Source organism: Coprinopsis cinerea (assembly GCF_000182895.1).
Source record: "Coprinopsis cinerea okayama7#130 chromosome 5 map unlocalized cont3.5, whole genome shotgun sequence".
Taxonomy (NCBI): Eukaryota; Fungi; Basidiomycota; class Agaricomycetes; order Agaricales; family Psathyrellaceae; genus Coprinopsis; species Coprinopsis cinerea.
The window spans coordinates 2,805,667-2,822,685 of record NW_003307540.1 but is presented as its reverse complement, the minus strand read 5'-3'; the positions used below and the strand labels follow the sequence as shown (position 1 = coordinate 2,822,685).

The 17,019-nt window shown below is 53.3% G+C and overlaps 6 protein-coding genes across 6 annotated transcripts; 4 read left to right on the top strand and 2 right to left on the bottom strand.

The window, feature by feature from the left end:
• Positions 1 to 140: 140 nt before the first annotated feature.
• On the top strand, positions 141 to 3,328 carry CC1G_14709 (hypothetical protein; the record flags this gene model as incomplete). Its single annotated transcript, XM_002911234.1, has 3 exons — positions 141 to 831; positions 879 to 2,752; positions 2,909 to 3,328. 3 exons carry the CDS (start codon positions 141 to 143, stop codon positions 3,326 to 3,328), a joined length of 2,985 nt encoding a protein of 994 aa, XP_002911280.1.
• Positions 3,329 to 3,567: 239 nt separating this feature from the next.
• On the bottom strand, positions 3,568 to 5,073 carry CC1G_10651 (hypothetical protein; the record flags this gene model as incomplete). The annotated part of the gene is made up of 5 exons (XM_001839034.2): positions 3,568 to 4,047; positions 4,104 to 4,582; positions 4,703 to 4,896; positions 4,959 to 4,992; positions 5,048 to 5,073. 5 exons carry the CDS (start codon positions 5,071 to 5,073, stop codon positions 3,704 to 3,706), a joined length of 1,077 nt encoding a protein of 358 aa, XP_001839086.2. The 3' UTR covers positions 3,568 to 3,703.
• A 442-nt stretch (positions 5,074 to 5,515) lies between these two features.
• Positions 5,516 to 12,168, top strand: CC1G_10650 (hypothetical protein; the record flags this gene model as incomplete). Its single annotated transcript, XM_001839033.2, has 4 exons — positions 5,516 to 5,550; positions 5,604 to 6,865; positions 6,915 to 11,560; positions 11,617 to 12,168. The coding sequence occupies 4 exons, from the start codon at positions 5,516 to 5,518 to the stop codon at positions 12,166 to 12,168; spliced, it is 6,495 nt and encodes a 2,164-aa protein (XP_001839085.2).
• Positions 12,169 to 12,395: 227 nt separating this feature from the next.
• Positions 12,396 to 13,113, bottom strand: CC1G_10649 (hypothetical protein; the record flags this gene model as incomplete). Its single annotated transcript, XM_001839032.2, has 3 exons — positions 12,396 to 12,536; positions 12,598 to 12,714; positions 12,766 to 13,113. The coding sequence occupies 3 exons, from the start codon at positions 13,111 to 13,113 to the stop codon at positions 12,396 to 12,398; spliced, it is 606 nt and encodes a 201-aa protein (XP_001839084.2).
• Positions 13,114 to 14,037: 924 nt separating this feature from the next.
• On the top strand, positions 14,038 to 15,622 carry CC1G_10648 (peptidyl-prolyl cis-trans isomerase-like 4; the record flags this gene model as incomplete). The annotated part of the gene is made up of 5 exons (XM_001839031.2): positions 14,038 to 14,170; positions 14,234 to 14,620; positions 14,694 to 14,923; positions 15,154 to 15,209; positions 15,271 to 15,622. 5 exons carry the CDS (start codon positions 14,038 to 14,040, stop codon positions 15,620 to 15,622), a joined length of 1,158 nt encoding a protein of 385 aa, XP_001839083.2.
• Positions 15,623 to 15,893: 271 nt separating this feature from the next.
• CC1G_10647 (hypothetical protein) lies at positions 15,894 to 16,739 on the top strand (the record flags this gene model as incomplete). Its single annotated transcript, XM_001839030.1, has 1 exon — positions 15,894 to 16,739. One exon carries the CDS (start codon positions 15,894 to 15,896, stop codon positions 16,737 to 16,739), a length of 846 nt encoding a protein of 281 aa, XP_001839082.1.
• Between the last annotated feature and the right edge of the window lie 280 nt (positions 16,740 to 17,019).

The following is a 17,019-nucleotide window of genomic DNA, read 5'->3' as shown; positions in this document are numbered from 1 at the left end:
CAGTAGAGTGTTAGACACGGAGGATGGTGGCAAACACAGGAAGCTGCCGCGCGTGAAACACGTGGGATGACGTCACGGGCAAGGATGTATTTGAGTAAGGACATTGAGTGTATCTCGCCCTCGTCGACATCATTGACGGGATGCCAATCACTTCGACGACTTCTTCTCCGCCCGAGGGCTTCATCCCGAGGAAAGAGTTTCTCCGAGACCAGCACCCTCGTCAACCAAACTCTTTTGCCCTACTCGCTCTATCAAGTTCTAACTTTATTCGTCTTTACTCCTTTGGTCAACAAGTAGAAGCAAACCTACGACGCTTATTCGAAAACCACGGCGTTCCAATAGCCACACGCGAAGACACACACCATGGTCTATACGAATTCTCTCTCGATGGAAAGCCATGGGCGAACCCAAAGTCGGTAGCGACGGAGAAGCTGCTCGTCGATATTTTCGCCATCATCTACCAGGCAGGCTACTCGTTTTTGTCCTCCATCGACTATGGGCGCGAACACGACGACAGACTGGCCATGGTCTTCTCAAAACCGTCCGCCACACCAGAAGCCTCGAGAACAGGGACACCGCTACCACCAGGAGGCTCGCCGTTCCTTGGAGCGAACACGACGGTCGAGTCTTTGCCCAAACCTACGACGACGGAGAAGAGGGTGCCATTTGCGTTGAGTTTTGCATCGACGACGCTGATGCGGGTGATTGCTCCTCCGCTCCACTTGACGCCCGCCATACTCCAAGCTGTGCGTGCTGCCTGGCCAAGAGGAGTCGTTTATGAGCAGAAAGTAGGAGAGAATTCCTTTGAATTCAAACTCAAGGGCTATAAATGTATGTATCCATGGACTGTATCGTTTTCCATCTTGACATCATTATAGGGTTCGAGCAAGACAACTTTGCATCCGACTCTCTCCAGTGCATCCTATCCCTTCTTACTTCCCTTGACGCCCACTCTTTCACCCTCCTCACTTCATTGTCCCTCACAAATCGGTCAAAAGTCAAAGACCTTTGGATATTCACAGGGCTCGTCTCCGACTCCACCTCCAGCCATGAAGAGACCTCGTTCTCTCTGGAACACTCAGAGAGCCACCGCAGCATGCAGCACCGAAGACAAGTCTCAGAGCCCCCAGCGTTACCCACCCAATCTGGCAGCCAGCCTCATGGCCATACACGAGCTGCGACCGAAGACATGTCTCAATTCCACCGACAACCCAGTCCACCCACCACGTCCCTCTCCCAGGGTCCTCATCTCCTCCGGAAACCCGCACCGCGCGCCCAAGTCCCTGTCTCTGTGATCCAAGAAAACGACCCAGATGTGGACGACGACGCGGAGATGCCGGGCGGGTATGATGTCCCTGTTAATAATCGCGTCAACCTTCCGAGTGTCATTTCGAATGGGCAGGAGAATATGACGGGTGTCGGGGCTGGGGGGTATCAGTACCCACCGTTCGATCCTAATTTCCGAGTGCAATCTGTCAAAGACAGGCCCAAGACACCACCTCTCCTTTCGGTATCCAGTTCCCCGTCGACTTCGCCGCAGCGCAGCCCCCATCGCCATGAGACCGGGGGCTCTGGTTCCCGGTCTCCAAGCAGAAGCGGGAGTCAAAGTGGAGGTGGAAGCCCTAATGCCCAGGGTGCGATCACCCCCTCTGTGATCCCACCGCTTCTGGGAGGGAATGCGTTCAAAGGAGATTCGGACGAGATGTATCGCAACTCGACGCTGTCGACGCAGACGGGGTCTTCGGACATTAGTAGCGAGATTCCCATCAAGTGGACGGGCGCTGTGGGAGGGGAGAGGCCGGCGAATCGACACAAGGTGCCTGGGGGTTGGCAGGGCACGTCGAGTCCTATTGACGAGGAGGACGATCCGTTTGCGAATACCACTGTTAACTCGCGTTGGAACTTCCCTATGAATAGCCCCAAGCCTGAGGATGGCGGGGAGCAGGAGAAGGCGTCGACGCCTATTCACGAGACGTCAAGCCGAGTGGAGAGCCCGGAGATTTTGACGACGAGGGGGTTGAGGAGGAGTGAGGCTGCGTTGGTGGGTGTTATTGCTGCGACATCGCTCAGTCCTTCGAGCGGTGATGGAAGTGGGCCGAGTACACCACCTCGTCATTCTGACGGCCTTCGGAATAGCGCGAGCAGGAACAGCGGGAGGAGTGTAAGTGCGACACCAGTTCCACCGCATGTTCAAACACCGCCTATGAAGTCGAGTTCGTCGTTAGGTTCTTCGAGTGGGCATGGGCAGGGCAAAGAGAAGGATGGAAAGGAGCCAAGGGAGTCGCGGAAGCTGGTCAAGCCGAACACGAATAGTGCAAACTCGGGTGCAAGTTCGGGTGGAGGGCAGGGTTGGGTGTTGGTGAATGTGGAAGGCCAGACTTCAAGTGGTTCGAGGACCGCGACACCTCAGATGGCATCGCATACACCGGCGTTCGTCTCTGGGTCGGCGGGTGATACAGGGGGGAGCATCCCAACTCCAATAGCTAACCTCCATGCCACGACGCTTAATACTCCTCCGTCATCGACCTCTGCCGCTGCTCCCGCTCCATCTTCAGCATCGCCAAACACCAACTCCCCATCTCCAGTTACAGCAGAAATGCGAGCCAAAGCCATCGTTATCGTCGACGCTCTCGAGACTTCGAAAGGGAAGAAAGCCGAAAGCATCGCTTCGACTGATACGAAGGATACAGAGGGTAAAAGCGGGTCCATGAGTGGTGTGCGCAGATTCTTCTCGTTAAACAAGAAGAATTCGGTGAGTAAGTGATCGTTCCTTTGAACCCTATATTTCTCAACACTTTCTTCCCCCTCTCTGTATCTCTCTCTCCCTCTCCGATGGCGGTTCTGTGGTTCCTGACTCGTTCTTTCCTTTTTTTTTTTTTTCCTCCCTTTGGGTGTGGTGTGTGTGTAGCGGAGGAAGCTTAGTTTGACGGCCACTACCACGGCCGCGGGAAGGACTACCCATGCGAGATCACCATCATTGTCGGCAGTCGAGGGGACTATATCAGAGAAGATTGAAGAAGAGGAAGGGCGAGATGGGGAGCTGAGGGCTGTTACACCGAAGAGACCGAAAGAGAGGATGAGGACGTTTAGTTCTGACAAGACGGATGAAACGACGACGACTAACCACACGACTACGACCACTACTACTACGACGCATACATCGACTACGAATTGCTGCAATAACGACAACGACAACAGGTTGACGCCTACTACTAGTACTACTGTTAACCCGACGACTATTCCGAGGTCGTTGTTTCGGGATCGTTTGAGACGGTTTGGGACACCGCAAGTTTCGAGGAGGGAGGATAGGAGGAAGAGTATCGACTGAGGGGCTTGTGAAGGGAAGGAAAATGTAACGTGCGATGCGTTGGTGTGGGGGAGCGGTTTGGACATTTTGCCATCTTTCTTTCTATTTGACTTTTTGACTCTTGGATTCTTGGACGGTTTTCTTCTTCTCTTTTGCTTTCTTTTTGGATCAGTTACGCTTGTTTCTATCGCTTTTTCGGTTAATGCTTTTGGAGGATTGGTTTTTCGTATTCCACATTGCTACTCATGCAGACCATTTGCTAGGTTTGATCTTTATGCTTTATGCTATACTTGTACATGTGCCATAACCATAGACTGTATACAAGCTCTCGAATTCGGCCTCGTAGTGCGGGCAGTGGACCAATGTGAAGGTGGACTAACGTGAAGGTGTGAACTATTACTGAATGCTGCAACCGCCGCCGTGGTGCTGGTGTCGCCTGCGCTGTGCCTCAAGCTCCCTCTGCAGACGTTCATGCTCTTCATGGCGGCGCCTATTTTCTTCCTCTTCTCGACGTCTCAATGCTTCCATTCGCTCCTCGAATTCTCGTCTCCTGCGTTCCTCCTCTCGACGTCGATTCTCCTCTTCTTCTCTCATGCGTCGTTCGAGCTCTTCGCGTTGCCGTCTCATGTCTTCTTCCACTCTCCGTCTTTCCTCCTCTGCCCTGGCTAGCTCTTCTTGGATGCGTTGAGCCTCGAGTTCTCGTTGTTTACGAGCTTCTTCTTCTTGTCTTCTCATTGCAGCTTTTCAAGAAACGTGGTGAATTCCAGGTCGACAAAGATGGAGAGGCATAAGTTACCTTCAGCCTCGGCTTTAGCTTTCTCCTTCTCCACCCTCTGCTTCTCCTTCAACTCTTTCATTTGTCGATCCAGTTCCTCCGCTGCGGCGGTATCACTGACATCCTTCCCTTCGTCCACCACCTCCCTCTGAATCTGAAGTACGACCCTCCTCCCACCCGTCCTCTCCAAATTCCAAACCACCTGCCTAACCACATTCCTCCCACTCTCCACACCACCCAAATGCCTCATCATCCTCGCCCCCTTTTCCAACGCTGGTTTGAAGAACATCTCTTCAGAGGCCAATTCGTGTTCTCGTGCTTCGGCGAGGGAAAAGTCGGTTATATCCCACATTGTGGTTAGGATGATTAGGTTTGGGAGGGCTGGTTTTCCGCAGAGGGTGTGCAGTGTTCGGAAGGATTTTGCGGAGATGCCGCCGATGCGCGTGTCGGAGATGCGGTGGAGGAAGAGGAGGCCTGAGAGGTGGTTGTTTTGGCGGTACCTGTCCCGTTTGTGTATCCGGGGAGTAAGTCGAGACAAAGATCAAACGTCGATCCAAGTCAAGGTTGACGTGTAACTGTGAGCTTTGTGAATAAGACGAGAGAAGTGGGGTCCTACGCACGAATTAGCGAGGTGGTCAGCGATAAGTTTGAGGATTTCGGTATCGCTTTTGGTTGTGTCGTCGAACCCTGGTGTGTCGATTAAGACGATTTTCTTGCCGTCCAGTTCGAAGGGAGGGGTTTCGTGGATGGAGGCGGTGCATGATCGAAGGCCTGAGCTGGTTGGGAGGGAGGACCCGCTCACGAGGTTTATGAACTGGATTTTGGGGTGGTTAGGTTTGCATGAGGAGAGTGAGAGGCGATAGCCCCGATGCATACAGTTGATTTGCCGCTGCCTGTGGCGCCCATGACGCTATCGCAAGGGTCATTCGATTTGAGAAAAGGGGACAAGGAAGTTGGAGGCATACGCGATGGTTATAGTATCGGAGTCCATTGTAGCTAGGCTTGGAAGAGTATGTAGGCCGTCGAGGGCTGTACACCGGGTGGCTTTAGGCAAGTCCTGCGGGTTACAGACCAAGTGGTGATGAGCGTTGGGGTCTGGTAGGCAGGTTATATAGACCAGGAATAGCGCCCAGCTGCGGAGGAACTGCGTTTTAACATCGTGGTTTCAGCGTGTTTTGGGCAAGGTTGCAAGCTGGACATGATGCATGCTGCGTCGCAGTGCGTAGTTTGCAGAACGTCGAACACGAGCTAATTGGGTGCGTTGAAGACAATTCAAAGCAGTAAATTCCTGATCGTCGTGGTTGTTTTGATGCTCGTCGTTGATGGCAGCCCGAAGCGGTCGGAGCGCCTTTGTTTGGCATGGTCGTTGATGACAAGCACCCGCGAGCTCACTGCGAACAACACGCGCCTCGGCGCGTTTCTTCAGGCAAGCGATGACTGACGAACGTCGTTCAAACCTCATAGACGTGTATGTTTCTTTATATTAATTCCAATAGACTGGAATTGACATTACATTTGCAGTTCATATGAACAGCTGCATCTGGTGCTGTCTGGTGTGCAAGAGGGCAGTCCGGTAGACCAGATCAGAGACCACCTCGATTCACGCCGCTCCGTCCTCGAAAATGTGTGCACCCCTTCAATATTCGGGGCACCGTCCCAGGCATCGCGCCAAAAGATCGTCAGCGGCACGGTCGAACTCCCAGATGGCATAAAAGTCAACGTCGTCGAGGCCGACAAAGAGTTCATCCTCGCTGTCAGTTCAAAGTTCAACATCGACGAAATCCAGGCCTTCATCCTCTTCCGCTCCTTCCTTTACAACCAAGGCCTGCCACCCAACCTCACGGCCGAGACGAGCTCGCAGATGGTCGAAGCCCTTTTGGAGAAGATCACCCCTTATTACTATTCGGAACGGTTGAACGCGCTTCGCATTCTTGGGCCGTTGTTCAAAGCGTATGGAGACGAGAGTGACCTTCTTTACGACGTCGCATGCGACTTTCTCCCCGTCGTCATTCCCGACCCTATCAAGTTTGGAATCGACCTTCTTAACGCGTACACTGCCAAAACGAAGGAAAAGTTGTCGACGAACGATCCGCAGGAAGCAATAGCACATGCGAAGCGGTCCCTCCATGACCAGTTGGCTATGTTGGAGTTGTTCTTCCAGCTAATGTGGGGGTACGCACCATGTACAGGAGAGATTGTTGTCAAAACTCTCGAAACTGCCTACGACACTTCGTTCGGCGCAATCCAACAACACAATACCCTCATCCTCGACAATGAAAGCCAGCAACTACTTCAAGACTGCGCCGCCCTGTGGATTGTTATCACCATTGAAGTTCTTGAACTCGAAACCGTCGGGCATGATGAAGGGTTGGAGATCACAGAGACGCCCAGTGGCAAAACCCTTTACATCGCGTCCCCAGAGTCATTGGAGAAGATACACAACATCGTCATCTCGAACACTCAAAGCCAGTTTGCTTGCACCTATCTCGCCTGGACATACGTCCTTTCCCGAATCTGCACCAAAACCTCCACACTCGACACCATTCCTCCCAGTTACAAGAAGTTCATGGATATTATCAACCCACCTGCCAATTCGCGCGCTTTCAACGCGGAGCCTGTGTATCTACAGATGACCAGAGTTTGTTTATCCCCCGAAGCAGGCCTCCTCCCCCTCATCAACGACCTCCTCACCAAGTCACCCTTGTTCGTTACCTCCATTGCATGGCGGACAGGATCAGCCCTGAATGCGCCTAATAGCCTATCATATCGTTCAACGCTCAAGGGTATGTGGATTTCCTGCTCGTGTTCAACTATTAACTAACTGTGCTTCAGGTCTTGTGATTGCGCTCTTCGACCTGATCCTCGTCGAAAACATCCCAGATTTCGACGGACTCGTCGAAGTGTGGATAGCACTATTTGGACGCAGCGAGCCAAGCTACGTAGCCCCGATATGTCTGCAGTGGTGGCAGTTCGACTGGCCATTCTCTCTTCCCAAAGGAAGCGTAAGCGCCAGTCCCTCGGGCAAACATGATTCCGCCGGTTATTGGTCCAGAAGGGCACTCGTGGACGTCTCTCGCAATCGTTTCCCCGTATTTGTCACTCCATTACTGCGCATTCTCAGGGCGATGTCTGGAGCAGGCTTCGTGGACACCGACCCTCTCGCCGTCGCCATCGGTGATCCTCAACAACCAAGCGGAGCAGCTGGAGACACGTTGAGCGAAGAACGCCTTGCGTGCGCCCGATTCGTTTACTACTACTTCTCTCAACTCCCCACCTTCGCCCAAGTCATCGATCTCTCACAATGCACCGGTCCTCACGCCCTGTACGAGAAGCAGAGCAACCCATCGAACAGCTCTGGGATGACATACACCAACCTACGACCGCTTCTGTTGCCGGGAGGTTCAATTCTTCCTGCAAAGTCGACTGGAAATGTGATCAGCGGGGACAGCGGGGAGTACATCGTCGTTGCTTGGGACCATGTGCATTCAGGGTGGAAGTTAATTCTGGCGATTCTGGGGTGGTATGTCAGCAGGAGGCATATGAACTTTAGAACACCGTCATCATCGTCTACGGGTCTTGGAAGCAACCCCTTTTCCGCCAGCGACATTGCAGGTGCAGAGGTCTTCAGCCGACATAGCCAGAGGGGCCATCCGCACTTTTCGCAGCCGCTGCAAATCAAGATCGAAGATGTAATCACAGACATGCACGATGGCACCGACGAAAAGGTGGTGACGGAGGCGCTCGACCTGCTGCGCAGCGTCATTCAGTTCAACCCTTCACAGGCTGAAGAGCTCATGGCCTCGCTCGACCAGCCCAACCCTGGTAGCGCCCCATCAGCAGCAACACCACCTCCGGATTTGGTCCAGCTCACTACCATGATTTTGGAGGAAGCGCTCTCGAGGTCCGGGTCGAAGGCGGCTGCAGCGAACAACGTGCGCATGCAACTCATCACTTCCAGTCTGAGTGTACTGGCTGCCCTGCTCGCCAATCCGGTCTACTCGAATCGAGTGTGGTTGTACATCCGATCGACTGGTGCTATTTTCGGTGCTGGACCCGGTAGCAGAAGTGTGTCCGACAAGTCCTATGCTAGTGTGGCGTTGGCGATGGAGCGAGCGACTGGCCAGTACACCATGACACTCGCCCTTCTCCACCTTGTGCAACAGCTTGTCTTCGACGCCGCGTTGACTGTGCAATCCGACGAACCGGGGAGCACCGCCAAGGCCAAGCTGCAGCAGGTCAAGGAGGAGGTGTTGTTGCGAGCCATCCGGTTCGTTCACAACGAGATCTGGATTGAGCATTTGGGGTGGAGGTATAACCAGCTTGGAGACCGGTTCGAGATCGCCAGGAGGATTGCCACGCTGTATAGTTGCATCCTTTCCAACTTCCCCCCGACGCTTCTGGATGGGCACGACAACAAGTCAGCACAGAACGACAAGGACGGGAAGACGCCGACAGCGAAACCTTACCCACTGCTCAGCCAGGCTATTGCAGATGTCCTGTTGCTCAAGGCTACGACCTCGACGATCACCCCTCTTGTTTCGTCCATTTCCAGTGCGAAGCAGGTCTACAAGATGCTGCATGCGTCACGGCGGTTTGGTGATGTCACGAGGCTCCTGTTGTTGTTGGATACTCTGCTTCTTCTCTCCAGACAGGTCCTCAACTGCAAGCTGCGATTCCTCGCAGAGCTGGGAGACGGTGCTCGTCACGCGCAGGCCCCTACAATCTCCCTCTTGGAGCAGGCGTTGTGCGCTAGGGTGGTCAGTAGCGGAGCCTCACACGATCACACCCATACCAAGCAGGATCCCATCGACGTTCTGGCTGGGTATGTCAAGGATAGGGAGATTGGACCTGATGTGCCCTACCAGGCCATCCGACTTCTCACCACGCTCGCAAAGAGCCTTTCGATCTCGGCAAGCCTGGGGTCTCTTCACCACTCTTCTTTATCCAACTCGGCCCTCGCTCTTACCCCCTCGCTCGCCATGTCAGCTGCTCCTACTCCAACGACCATGATTGGCCACCTCGCCAACCCCGAGGCGGTCGTGTCGGCGTTTGTTGGCATCATCCAGCATCCTTACGATGATCCCGACCTGAGGATCGCCGTGTGGAAGTTTATCGCGCTTGTGGTGGATGTTGAGCCTGCGTTGGGAGGGTTGTTTGTGGCTGGGAAGTTTAGGATTCCGTCGGATATCAGGGTTGGGAACAAGGTGGATAAAGGGAAGGAGAAGGAGGGAGCGAAGGATGCGGAGAAGGAGAAGACCGTGACGCTGGCTGCTAAGCGCAAGGAGCGGAACGCCCTTACTGCTGCCCATGATTCTTTGTTCCACTGGAGGCAGCTGTGGGATGTCAATCCCCAGTTGCTTGCGGCTGTGTTGCAGTTTATGACTGTGGTGTGGGAGCATGCGGGGGAACACAAAGCCACGATCGACTCGCTTCGCCAGGATCCCAAGTTTTGGCCGCTGATTGTGGGGATAGTGAAGGAAGAGGTTGGGCCTGTGCCGGATTACGAGACGGAGGAGTATGTGGTTATCGACAAGGTCCAGCATTCGAACCATAACGAGCCGGTGATTGTCCACGCGTACCGGACGCTGTCCAAGGCATATGCGGTCAAACTCCTCAGCTTGGATATTGGGTTCCATTTGCAGGCTGAAGGCACGAAGACTGGCACACCACCGAAGAAACCTCAAAGCTTTGTCGCACTGGAGCCCGAGTTCAAGTCGGAGGATGACCTCAACGACTTGCTCTCCGAGGCTGCTCCCAGCCCGTACGCGCCTCGTCTGCACGACGCTGCTACGGAGAAAATTGAGAAGGACTTCCCTGGTCTCTCGTTACCCCAGCTCGAAGTCCAGGACCCGTTGACGGATCGGTTCTACGGCGATCGATTCGCGTTCTCCGTGACGCTCCTCCAGGACCGGCTTCATGCGTTCAAGACCTCGATCGAAGCAGATGGGATGGACGACCCGATAGACAGCGTCACCAAGCTGGTGCTGTCGATCAACCTCAACTTGTCGTTGACGCATGCTCAGACGACTCTTGCGGAATCGTGGGAGAAGCTGTTGCGACAGGCGATCCCGTACTTGAGGCCTGATACTCAAGTTCGAGCAAGCATGATCAATATTGCTGCTTCGATTTCGGGAGGTATTGCGCTGGAGAAGAGGGGAGGGGAGATGATGGCTTCGATTCATGGGACGAGGTTGGCGTTGTTGTTGGGTATCCTGGAGGTGGCTTGGTTCTCGCCCTCGTCCTCGACCAATGCCGGAGAGATCAAGTCTTTCATCGAGTTGATCAAGAACCTGAAGAGCATCGTCAACAACGACGCACAGGACCCGGTGAAGTCGTTCATGAGCGGCCTGCCGAATCCATTCCATCGCACGCTACTTCAGCTGTTGTTCTTCTGTGCCATGGAGGCGAGGTCGCTGCTGAACCGACCCAAGGCGCTCAACTCGGACCAGAGGTTGACGATATTGGAGACGACGGAGGCGGTGTTGGGTATGGTGTTGGAGGGTTTGAGGCTCACCTTTATTGCGGCTCAGACGAGGAGGGACCTTGATCTCGACCGCGACATGGAACTTCTTGTGACGGTGTTCCGACAGTGCACGAGGACGGACATCAGCCCTTCTTCGACGTTCTGGCTAACGAGGTGTCAAGAGACCGACGTGATGCGTGCAAGTCTTGAACTATTCGTGCGGACGGATTTGGCGGGCCTTTCGGACGTACCGGTTCTGTTGGCGCTCAAGCACCCTCTCTACACCCCTCACATTCTTCTCTTCCATATGGCAGTTGTCAGCAATCCCATTGCAGCGGAACGGTTCGCGAGCGAGGGCTTGTTGGCTGCTTATAGCAACAACAACATCACCTCTGCTATTCGAGCTGGTCGCGTCGACGTTGCAATCCCCGAACTGCCTGGCGAGCGAAGTCCGATGCACCTGACTTATTGCTCCATGCTCGCCATCGTGGCTACCGTTATCACCGCCCTGGGTCGCCACAACCACTACTTCGATGCAGAGGCATGCGGCTTTGTTCAGCTCTATGGTGACCAAATATTGCGTGCGCTTTCGTGGACGGTGGGTGATGCCATCACGATGCCGCTCATGGAAGAGCTGGAGCAAGTCGTCAATCTCTTCTACGCCATCGCCGCCAGTGCCCCGAATGCAGTCAAAGCGAACCCTGCGGTGGATAAAGTCCTTCGGGTGTTCACGACGCATGCTCTACTGCTACTCCAACAAATCAACTACGCAATCACCCATCCTAACCACCTCGCCAGCTTGTTTGAACCTGTTACACCAGACGAGAGAGCACAGCATGAGAAGTCGCAAGGCGTTGCGGACCCCCTCAAGAGGCCTTTAATTGCGCATCTGGTTCACCGGATGTTCAGGCTTTCGAGCAACATTGTGGGGACGCTGGTGACCATCAGTAAAGCTGATAATGTGCTTTGTGGTCTTGAGGAGGATTGGCCATTGGGAGAAGCACTTGTTGTTCCTGTAAGTCTTCAATTGTTCTTTTCTCGTGGGTTTCTTTCTGATTGGGAAACGTGTAGCATTCGAAGGTCGTGGTTGGCGAACCCGCTTCCCTCGGCACATTACTCGAGCTCGGCAACTGCAGCCTGGATATCCTCCGGGACTTTGTCAACAGGCCAGCAGGTCAAGCTCTAACGCCGACAACGCCAACAGGATCCTCGAACCCGCTTGACGTTCGACGAGGAGTTATCACTGCCCGTAGGAACCTGGAAAGCGTACTCGTTTACGCAGTCACGCAGCTCGCCATGTGGCTTCGCAAACCCGAGTTTGAGCCCGTTCAAGCTCAGGACACTGATGTCGAGGATCAAGCCATGGACGTCACCGTACGACCGGACGTGTCAAAAGACCGAAGATTAATCTCGACCTCTGCACCTAGATCTTCGACGAGCATCTCGATGGCGGAGAGGATGAGGAGGGGCATGACGGGTGAGATGGCGAGTGATTTGCAGGCGTTGTTGAATAAGGCGAAGCCGGTTGTTGAAAAATGTGGTGCTGTTGTTGGGAAGGAGAGTGTTGATATTTTGAATATTTTGAGTGTGTTTTTGAGTGAGAGGATTGGTGGTAGTTCGTAGTCATGGCTGTAGTCCTTGTATTCCTTTCGATTGTGTCGTTTTTTCTTTATCTCTGTTACCTTGTTGTTGTCGTGTTTAGCTCTTCTTCGTCTACGTATCCTCCTGTTTTGCTATCCTGAGCCACGCGAGAGTCCAATAGATTAATATGGGTGCAGTATAAATATGCTGGGTAACAGAATAAATATTAGGAGGGAGTAAATTAGGGGGGAGGCGATACGGATGTCAGGCTAGCGCCGGTCAATGGCAACGTCTGCTTGCCAGACATCCTCGAAGACATTGTGGATTCCGACGAGGACGAGGTGCTCGAATTGGATACCGCCAGGTCCAATTGCGTACTCCGAGACATCCGGCCGCTCTGTCCGGGCAACCTATGGGTAACGAGATTAGCAACAGTGATAATGGAAGAGGAGAGGAATGCCAATAACGTACGTCCATAAAACGAGCAAAATTCTGAGCAAGGACCTGAGCGAGTTGCGCCCGTGTCATGGGTCCATGAGAAACCAAGTCGATTGCACGAGCCCACTCTACGTGAGTATAGCCAGGCCACTGAAGGAGGATTAGACTGTGTCAGGACGATTGCTGGGAGAGAGGACATACCATAATCCGGAGAGTTATCCGTTGGAGACCAGAGGACGCAAACACAGACTCATTTGCTCTGTCCATCATCTGGGCGAGAGCGCTAAGGCTCCTCATGTTCAGTTCCCGCATCGGAACGCCTTGTTTTGAGTGGCCGATAAAGTCGAAGGAGATGGCGGGGATTTGGTGGCCATCGGTGCCTGTAGTTGAGCGCCATTTCGATGCTGGGGTGTAGCTGCTCTGAGGGAGCCACCGGCGGAAGGGGGATTCGAACTTGTGAGATGGGTCTATGAGTGCCCCGGATAGGGATGAATAAGAAGAATATTGGGCACTAGAGACCGGAGCGTGGAGGGGATTTGTGGAGGCCATTTTATCCGAGTGCCGGTGCGATTGGATGCGGCGGATTGGTACTGCCAGTGGGGGTGAATTGGGAAACGAACCTCCATGCTCTCGAGTTTATAACTACTAGTAAATCTTTCAACTCTTTCAGGGATCGAGGAAGCAAAGGCACATTCGGTGACTACAGCGCGAGGGGAGGATGTCGGTATTAGGTCTTGGTACCCCTTTGACCTCGCAGACGCTCAAAGGGCTTTCCCATCAAAACAGAAGACGTGAACATCAGAGAAGGGCTTCGACCACGAGTTTCAGCCCTTTCAGTTGTTTGTTAGAGTTCCAAATTGAGGGTCCCTAGAATCGTTCCTTTGTTGTCGTCCCCCGAATGGGAAGCTGTCGTCGCCATGCTGGAGATGAAGCCGATTGACAAGTGGTGTGTGGTGATTGTCACCACGGCGCCGCAACCCCAGATTTCCCGAGAGCTGGTGGGTGTTTCTGGAGTTTCAGGACGAGTTTAACGGAGTTTGAGTGGATCCAGGTCGCGTCGAGCTCGAGGTACCGGAAGCTTGCTTTTCAATCGCCGACACATTCTGGTGGGCTTTAGGGAATATTGCAAGCTGACGCCTATAGCCCTGTTCCAAGATATTTCAGGAGTGGAGGCGTCCTTCGACCTGCGTATCAACCAGACGCTAAGTACATGGAGGCTGAAGCAGTGGATGAGTTCAAGGTTGAAGCTCCGACTCAATTACGCAAAAGGAAGTTGCAGTCCATCCTTGCCAGAATCAAGAACGACCGTCACCACCTAGCCATCGCCCAACGCGCTCTGCTGGACAGAAAACCGGCAATCTGTTGGCAGTATTGCTTGAAGCCTCTGAGAATTGAAGTACCCAGCTGAACGACGTCGCGGAAGCGCCGTTTCTGTCCAACCTTTGCTTACTTTGACCCACCCATACCGGTGCCATGTCTGTACTCTTCGAAACCTCTTTGGGTGACATTGTCATTGACCTCGAGGTTGAAGCTTGTCCAAAGACATGCGAAAACTTCCTGAAGCTATGCAAAGTCTATTATTACAACCTTAACGCGTTCTTCAATGGTGTGTTGTACAATTTACTCCTGATGTCATTCACCAGATGCTGACAGCGACGTTGGAACCCAGTGTCGAAGGATTTCCTTGCCCAATGCGGTGACCCTTCAGCAACAGGAACCGGCGGAGAATCGATATGGTCGTACATTGCCTCTCAATCGCCCGACAACCCGCGCGCTCCTCGTTACTTTGAACCCGAAATCCGACCCAAGCTCAAACACACAGCCCGCGGAACAGTGTCGATGGCCGTCGCTCCAGCTCTTGAAGGCAACAAGGGAGGCTGCGGAAGTCAATTCTTCATAACACTCGGGGAAAATATCGACTACCTGGATGGCAAGCATGCGGTGTTTGGGCACGTTGTCGAAGGATTGGAGACGTTGGACAAGATCAACGAAGTTTACGTCGACCAGGACAGCCGACCGTTCAAGGACATCAGGATACGGCATGCTATTATCTTGGGTGAGCCCCTCCGTTATGCTACATCGTGGTGTGGAACTGTCACTGACGCTATCGTGCTTCTTGTGATTCACAGACGACCCATTTCCAGACCCTCCAGGCCTTGTGGTACCGGAGGCAGAGCCTACGAAACCCCCGGATAATTCAACACGGATTGCTGAGGACGAGGACCCACTCGCTACATTGCCCGAGGAAGAAGAGGAGCGTATCCGTCGCGAAAAAGCCGCAGCAGCCTCAGCGCTTACGCTCGAAATGGTCGGAGATCTGCCCTTTGCCAACGTCAGGCCTCCCGAGAACGTACTCTTCGTGTGCAAACTCAATCCAGTCACTCGAGACGAAGACTTGGAACTTATCTTTTCGCGTTTTGGCCCGATCATGAGCTGTCAAGTTATTCGCGACAAGAAGACGGGGGACTCGTTGCAATACGCTTTTATTGAGTTTGATAAAAGAGAAGATGCTGAACAGGCGAGTCTAAATTTCTGATACGCATGTTTGATTGCAATGATGATTCGCATCGCGCTAACCCAATAATGCAGGCCTACTTCAAGATGCAGAACGTTTTGGTTGACGATCGCCGGATATGGGTTGACTTGTGGGTTTTCCGGGTTTATGGGAGTGTGTACATGTTTCGACTGATTGAATGTCGTTTTTAGCTCGCAATCAGTGGCGAAAACAAACGCAGTCTGGTCCAACGATATCGTGAAACCCAAGAAGTACAGGGGAGGAGGGTTTGCCGGTCGTGATGACTTGGAGGAGACTCGCCGTTACAGAGCTCAAGAAGGACCAGCAAGATCTGGGAACGACGATTATTCGATGGTTTTCGACATGAGCGACCGCCCGGAACGAAGGAAACGCAGCCGCAGCCGCGACAGAGACGGAGACCGCTCGCGCCGCAAGCGATCCAGGTCTCGTTCCCCGAGATCTGATAGGGACAGGCATCGGGATCGTGACCGGCGGAGGAGCAGAAGCAGAGAACGGCACTCTGGTCGAGGGAGATACTATTGAATGGATGTGTGTTTGGTTCGTTTGTTATTGTTTGTAGCGGGGAGGTCTTGGTCCCAACCTCGCTCAAAGTGTCTCACTCAGATCCGGAAACCGCCCAAACGTCCGTAGAGGCTTTCGGTATTCTTCCAACCTGCTCCATGGATCACAGCTCTCCATAGAGAGGTGCTTGGTTCCTCTGTGATTTCGTTAGTGTGTAAACTAATTATATCGCCGACATATAAACTCTCGCTCTGGCACTCCAGCTGCTCGTGTTCCCATCTTTTCCCCCATCATGTCCGCCGCACGAGACCAAAGCCCTCTATTCCGCTTTCCTGACGCCGATGTTGTCCTTCTGTCCGGAGGCTCAGACGCAACCACAGAATTTCATGTTCACCGACGTGTCCTCTCCCTCGCTTCGCCCTTCTTCCGAGACATGTTTTCCCTACCACAGGACCCATCTAAGCCCAACGACATCCCCAGAATTCCAGTTGCAGAGCCAGCACCCGTCCTAGAGAAGCTACTCCAGCTCGTCTATCCCATGGCTGACCCTGTTTTGACGTCACTGGAGGAGCTCAAGGACGTCCTGGGCGTGGCTGTCAAATACGACTTCGAGGGGGCAGTATCCATGCTACGCGCATGGCTCATTACACCACAGTTCCTACACTCGGCACCTGTAAGGGTGTACGCCATCGCGTGTCGATACGAGCTAGAAGACGAAGCCAAAGTCGCGTCCCGGTACACGCTCGGCGTCAACCTTTTGGACGTCCCATTGTCGGACGAACTGAAATGGATATCGGCGTACCACTATCACCAACTCTTGGTCCTGCACAAACGCCGAGCACAAGCTGCTCTTGGGTATTTGAAGGACGTGAAGGGGGATTTGAAGTGCATGCAGTGCAACGGATCGAATTTCCATCTGCAGCTTCCTACACCTCCGAAATGGTGGACGGAATACGAAGCGAGGGCGAGGGAGGAGTTGTCGCTTAGACCCACGACGGATGTCATTTTCAGACTCGACTTCCTATACAAGGCGGCAGCGAAGGGAGGGTGCCCGCGGTGCCCTGGCAGTGTCCTAGAGTCCTGGAAGTTCTTGATGGACTTGAAGAACGCCATTGACGATTTGCCTTCAACTATTTGATGTGCTAGTGAGTGTGAACTATGACGTAGTCCTGGATGTTCTCGGACTCTGGTTATTCCTGTACTTCCTTATAATTTGTATCCAAGCAGTGTCATATAGTAATTGCATAAGTAGTCCTGTCGTGTTTTGCTCCATGATAACAAGGTTATCCTATTCAAAAGAATCTTAGATAGCATACGATAGAACACGGTACGCATGGTGAGAATTGATCGGAAGTAGCCCCTGTCTGTCGCGTATCGAAACTGGGGTTGGTGCCGCCCTTTCGAGATCCTTCCGTCCC